This window comes from Physcomitrium patens, chromosome 24 (genome assembly GCF_059467195.1).
Source record: "Physcomitrium patens ecotype Gransden chromosome 24, ASM5946719v1, whole genome shotgun sequence".
NCBI lineage: Eukaryota > Viridiplantae > Streptophyta > Bryopsida > Funariales > Funariaceae > Physcomitrium > Physcomitrium patens.
Window position 1 is genome coordinate 3,425,012 of NC_143433.1, and position 6,474 is coordinate 3,431,485.

Below are 6,474 nucleotides of genomic sequence, written 5' to 3' on the forward strand. Positions count from 1 at the left end.
AGTATTACTTTGGCAATATATAAAAACTTTGTTTTATTACTTTTAAAAATATTTATTCAATAACTTTTGTCACATCTTCTATCAAAAATTATACATAAGATATATGTAGATTGAGTTCAAACTAAGTTGGTTCTACTTCATAATAAATTAAACTTTATTGTCAAATTATATCATAACAATAAACTCTATTTTATATTGTATTATTTTGAAGAAATTTCTTCAAAAGTATCTGAATAAATAATTAGTAATTTTAATTAAATCTATATATGACTAAAGCATTGACTTATATTATTAAACTATTGCATGATTTTTATCACTATTTTGTGTCTAGGTCTGATTGAATCTTTCATATTTAAAGATACTCTAAAAATATTATTCAAAACAAAACAAAAATTTATCTAATCACTATCTATCACACAGTTATTTGACATATATGTTAAATTTCAACATTTCTTTGACATTTTTTTTTACTATTCACCGAATTATCAGGCATAGTATTAAACCATCAATATAATACTAAAGCTCATGTTCAGCAAAATTATTGTATTTAATACATGTACAATGGATCCAAACTAAAGTTGATACTGGTTCAAACAATCCCAAATAATTGATACAATTGAATGTAAGAAAGTCCATTAATCATTTGAACAGGATCCACAACTTAGTGTTTAGAAACAGAGGCATATCATGGGAGAAGAGGGAAAAAAGAGAAACATCGACCGACATCAGAAATGGTCGGTAGCTACTCTAAACATGTCGGTCGCTTTTCAAAAGATACTGGTTTTGGTTGATAGCGATGGGATCATCTAGTGAGAAAAGCACCTTCTTGTGAGAATAGAATGAAGTCCTGCTGGTGCTGTGAGCAAATTGTCGGTCGTGAGAAATGGCTACAAATCAACACCAGGTTTCCAGGATCAGACGTATTAGAATCAACAACCACAACCAAATAAAATTGAACATTATAAATTTTATTATAAATCTCAGTTTATCCACACGTCTTTGGTCATCATGAAACAAAACAACACGTTGGGACAGCATGAAATGCAACACGGCAACACCGATCTATCTGAACCAGAGTGGTGCTGCCTTGGTATAATACCCAACGATTAGAACCCTATTTTGCAATCTTTCGACCCTTGTTTCCATTCAGGACTAGTCTTTCTGCTGCGAGAGCAGTACCTGGGCTGAGACGTCTTGTCTGTGAGAATGCTCTCGATTTACATGTTACTTTGCCGTTGCCAGAAGCTGATAAATGCAAGCCGATATCAAAAAGCTGACCCACTAAGTCGTCGTGAGGTATAAGTGACACCCTTGCCCTGTGTTGGGACACAAGAAGTACCAGAAGCTGCCGCCGGGATCGAATGTTCCATCGGAGACTTCATGTGGACCGGCAAGAATCATGCTACGGAACTCCCACCGCTGCACTTGATAATGTAGAAGTGACGCAATGGAGAGCCAACTGCAGAGTAAGCAGGCAACGTAAGCCCAATATGTCACAACCTCAACCCACGACTTCAGTCGTTCTCTTGTTCTCAAATATTCTCCTGTTCTTTGACATAAAGTGTCAATCTGGCCACAGGAATGGGACACCCCAGAAACAGTCAAGCCTACATTGCAGTCGAATCAGTGAAGAAGAGGTCAGGGGAGAAAATGAACGTCCAGGTTCCAGATGGTTGGAATGCATGTGTCAAGGATTGATTACTTACCCAATATAGGCCGCGTACAGCAATGGCTGTAATTGCAGAGAATAAGCTCCAGTGTCTAAGATTCAAGCTCCGAACTATAACGTGTCCTTTCCTCGCTGCTCTGTCAAAAACCATGCGAATCGAAATCCTAGTCAAAATTCAATCTCAAAGTTACCTGATAATTAAGTGAGAATGATGAAATGCAGGGGGTTACTAACGTACCCTTGATGTCTTCAATGGAACAAAGCTCATCAACCATAGCTGCACCACCTCTAGGAGCAGTCGACAATCCTTTCAAGCCTCGGGAACTCCATCTGTGACCCACAGTGATGCCGATGTCAACTTTTAGACACAACACTCATCGCAATTAGACAAAAGTCCTTCACCACACACTATGTAAAACAAAAAACTTCACAACGACAATGCATGGTTTTCAAAGGGAGGTGACCGGGCTTAAACCTATGCGAAGATGTCGGCGGTGATTGTAGAGAGGAGGTAACCGATGTAGATGCCACGCTTGATTCGGTAGACACTTCTACTGAGGCAAATTGCGGAAGGCGACGCCATTCTCTTCGAAATGTCCATGTCAGAAGTGGAGTTGGCAAAGGCTTGGAGAAAGTGAAAACAGGGGGAATTTTCATTACTTTCTTATTCAAGGCTATGTGAGCTTGCTTCAATTGCTCCTTGAAGGAAGTAACCCTCGTGGCCGACACTCGTACCGGCAGAGACCTCATCTAAAAAAGATTACAAAAATGCAACGTCACCGCCTGCTCTCTCGTACACATAAAGAAATCAATCCCACTACACACCACCTAGCTACCAGTCACCATCCCACAACCCTCCCTGCTACCAAAAGACTGAAAGAAAACAAGAATCATGGTTTCACAGAATCAAGCCAGATAATATTTGCTTCTGCACACACAGAGGCTACTACAACCATCACCATTACCTACGTGACCAGCGTATTTCGCTACTATCCTACACATCCCCCATCACTGCTCTTATAACATATTCACAACCCCTCCGAGTAAACTAATCCAGCGACCACACGCCACTACACAAGACCGATCAAACCAGCGGAGAGGGAAAATTAAAATACAAAAATAACAGAAAATAATAAAATCCCACGGAAACCAATCCCACACGACACGTATAACTTCGAAGGACGCCACCGTCACTGTTTCTACAACCCATTAGCGGCTCCAGAATGATCTGCTACCTTCGCTACGCATTCGTCAAAACAAGAGGCGGGATCGATAGATAGGCTGCGGTCATTCACAAATTGAACCAGGAGGCGAGCGATGGATTGGGCGAAGTGGAGCTGGACCGCCAAGTGAGACACCACGTGGCGTCGTGGTTCCTCGATCGTCCTCGACCGCTGCTCTTTCTTCATTCCCGATGTTTCACCTATTTGCACTTTTTCGGAGCTCTTTTCATTTTGTTTCGTTTTCTTTCTTGTTTTGGCTTTCTCCGTTGTTTTTTTTCTTTTCTTTTTTCTTTTCTGCCTCTTTCACGAGAATAAACAATTTAATAAGATTGACTACAGCAGGTGTGTGGTAGTTGAGGCTATTCTTAGGCTGGAATATGGAGCGCTACGTCGGGATGGTTACTCCAGGGAAAGAAAGGTCTGTAGGCTTCCATGTGTCTCTCATTGTCTTCCCGAATTCAGGCGTTGCAGTTGGGCATTCAGGCAAGCCACGGAGAAAGTACTGGGATGCCGAGAACAGGGCATGGGTATTTTGTTTTTTATTTTTTATTTTTTATTTTTTATCCTTGTTGTTTAGACCCAATTGCTGAAATGGCTCACTTGAACCCAAATAGTTTTTTCCACGAAAACCTAGTTCAACGTATCAGACACTCCAGAAGTGGGTTGTCAGCTAAAATCAGTAGGATTTGTGCGTGGAGCAATTGAGGTGATAAAGTCGATTTTAAACTCGTTTTTCTTTCTCCGCTTAGCATTAATTGTGAGGAGTTGTTTTAGTTCATTGGGTTGACGTTTCGTACATTCTGAATGTTTATTTGGAAGCAGGCTAGTGGATGCATCACCGGAATTCAGAACTACTAGTGCTAATTTTCCACTTCCCTCATCTGTGTTGTCTTCCTTTTTGCTTTGATGTCGTTCCCAGTTAGGTAGGAAAGATCTTGATGTCGTGATGAACATTGCTCTGCAGTGCTCAAGAGATTCAATGCCTATCCCTGGAATCTGGAACCTCCCCCCCCCCCCCCCCCCTTGCTGGTATCCAAATTCATTAGATCCACAAGCAATCTCCCTTAACACATGTAATCAGAACACAAACCAAGTGGAAAGAAACGCTTGCTTTGTCCCTCTGAAACTTCCACAGATTGTTTGCATCGTTTATGACGCCATTGATGAGAGAAACTTGAAGAGCTTGCTCGTGTTTTGATCTTGTTTATTTTCTCCATGATTCTATGCAGAAGACGCTGATAGGCGAAGAGTCCATGTAGACGCACGACATAATCTGGTGCTTTCTCGCGGATAGTCCCTTGCTTCATGATTCCAGTCGCGATGTGCACGCTCTTTCTTCCGTGGCTCATGAGCTCCTTCTCCGCCGTCACGCTTGCAGTGCAGCAGAACCCATTGCTCATCATCCTCAGAATCTCCCTCTTGTCTACTGACCAGAAGTGGCTGAACCCATTTTTATCCTCTTAAGCAGCATCACCTTCAGTGTGGTATCAGAAAACTGCAGGTTGTGTGACTGACAAAATGGAAAAAAATCTGTGCATGTTTGAGCTACAGAGCGAAACATGGACAGGGAATCTGATCTGGCGATAACCGGCCCATCTAGAACTTGTTTACTGGTCCACGACACGATGCAGTGTGGCTGTGGCTCTGAGAAGCTCATGCCAAACTCTGCACAGAGTCTTCATTCAACATGTGAACAAGCTTCATTTGAACTCCAAAGGCGCCGTCGGGGAGATGGGTCGTGAACTGGTGCACCCAACTCGTGGAGTGTCGGTAGCATTAGTCAAAATGCTGGGCACCACCGACAAACACAAAGATGGGATCTTTGATGTTGGTTTGTGCAACTACCGCTGCTAGTGGATTTTCGTATTCTTTTTGACATGAGCGAGGTTTCTGGTTGTTTAGATTAAAGAGGGAAACATGAACAGTGTGCTCTAATACCTCTCTTTGAATTGAGAAGGTAGGCATAGGGGCAAAGAAATCATAGTACATTGTACATTGATACCTAACCTACAAAGTTATTTCAAATGTATGGAAAACATGGCCACCATCAGGTACTTTACTTCACCTCTAGGTTTTCATTTCATCTTTAGAATCTGTTTATATTTTTGTCATCCAAGATTTATTTCATGTAGTAAAGAGTGTAGATAAAAGTTTTTGGTTCTTGTTTAAGTTTTTATTTTGAATTTTGTTTTGGGTATTGTTTTCATCCTTAACAATTGTACTTTAGAAGACTTGTTTATATTAGTTGTAGCACATGTTTGTTATCCCAACTCATTTTTGAAAACACAAGAGGTAATGTGTGTATTCCTTGACTAAGGTCTAAAAGCCTCTAAACTTCGTGAATCAAAAAAAATATACCTACATACAATTCTTTCAACAAGATAAAAAAAAAAATTAAAAAATAAAAATGTTGCAAAAATAATCTTATTTTACCTTTACTTTTTAAAGTTAGCCAAAAGTTTTTGAAAAAGAGACCTTGTCTAATTCTATATTTGTTTTACTTGAAAACACTTCTAAAACATGTACATGATTATTCTTATTTCTAAAGAAAAAGAAAAGAAAAAAAGATACAATGTAGAAAGCTTTTAGAATTTGATTTAATCCTCTACTCATTTACAAATTCTTTTATATTAGGCCAATCATATCATTACAACATTTTTTTGTTCAAGTTAAAAAACTAAAATTCCTTCTACATAAGTATAACTTTGAAACTTAATTTAATTGACGACTTGATTTGGAATAGCTTCTATAGTTAATGAAAGATTTGTAGAAATTTCTTATCTATCATAATAATAATAATAATATATATATATATATATATATATATATATATATATACTTCTATTTTATTATGTCATAATATATGACATCTTCCTAGGATTTTAAAATGTATAATAATTTACTAAACTATGGTTTTATTATGCAATTGTTATACATTTACGAGTATGTATATGATTTCTTTTGAAAATTGTATTACCTTAAGTGTCTTAAAATAATAATCTACATTTATATCTATCTTATAAGTTAGAAGTTTTATTTTAATTCTTAAAAACTATTTCTTTCTAATAAAAAAATGTAAGATTGTACATCCACTTGGAATATTTAAACTTTATTTTTATATATATATTTAAAATAATAAAGTTATAATTATATCTGGTAAAGAATCCTAAATTTATAAACTAACATTTAATATGGTATTCAAACTTAGAAGAGAATATTCTATCTAATATTTTATTTTAGATATTTTTACACTATTACAAAAGATGTTGATTGATCTATTTAGAAGTGAATTAGTCATATGATGTCTTAAAAATATGTTTAAATATATATAAGATTAAATTATTTTAAAACCTCATTCTTTCTAAAATAATTTTGAATATGAATGTAATAAATATCCATAATTTGAGGCATTCCTTGTTTATAAATTTTTACATCTTGTTAAGAAGTTAGATCTATTTTAAGTAGAAGAATCTTCGAAGTCTATAATAACAATTGATTACAATGCATGATAACTTTAGTAATTTAAACTATAATTCTTTTTCTTAATTTATTATGATTTATAGATCTAAGATGCTATTTGTA

General features: G+C 36.9%; 1 protein-coding gene and 1 long non-coding RNA gene across 9 annotated transcripts; one reads left to right on the plus strand and one right to left on the minus strand.

Annotated features, from left to right (window-relative positions):
- Positions 1-607: 607 nt before the first annotated feature.
- Positions 608-3,078, minus strand: LOC112277054 (uncharacterized). 8 transcript variants are annotated; one of them, XR_016500606.1, is made up of 6 exons: positions 2,905-3,078; positions 2,145-2,419; positions 1,908-1,999; positions 1,707-1,801; positions 1,180-1,459; positions 608-887 (listed from the first exon to the last, which is right to left on the minus strand). XR_016500606.1 is itself a non-coding variant. In XM_073530826.2 (5 exons), the coding sequence occupies exons 1-5, from the start codon at positions 3,076-3,078 to the stop codon at positions 1,403-1,405; spliced, it is 693 nt and encodes a 230-aa protein (XP_073386927.1). In that variant the 3' UTR covers positions 948-1,402. The 8 variants fall into 8 exon arrangements, 2 of the variants coding, with proteins under 2 accessions (XP_073386927.1, XP_024364798.1); XR_002968226.3 differs by having other exon boundaries at positions 1,180-1,569; XR_002968230.3 differs by having other exon boundaries at positions 1,707-1,806.
- Positions 3,079-3,269: 191 nt separating this feature from the next.
- LOC149986357 (uncharacterized) lies at positions 3,270-5,054 on the plus strand. Its single transcript, XR_016500607.1, has 2 exons — positions 3,270-3,419; positions 4,122-5,054. It is a non-coding gene; the product is annotated as an uncharacterized LOC149986357 (long non-coding RNA).
- Positions 5,055-6,474: the final 1,420 nt, after the last annotated feature.

Excerpts from the sequence above, each read along its gene's own strand:
- LOC112277054 (XM_024509030.3), bottom strand. The coding sequence starts at position 3,078 with ATGAAGAAAGAGCAGCGGTCGAGGACGATCGAGGAACCACGACGCCAC. Across the intron at positions 2,000-2,144 it reads CCGCCGACATCTTCGCATAG|ATGGAGTTCCCGAGGCTTGA; the intron begins GTTTAAGCCCGG and ends TGTGGGTCACAG. Across the intron at positions 1,802-1,907 it reads TTCCATTGAAGACATCAAGG|CGAGGAAAGGACACGTTATA; the intron begins GTACGTTAGTAA and ends TTGACAGAGCAG.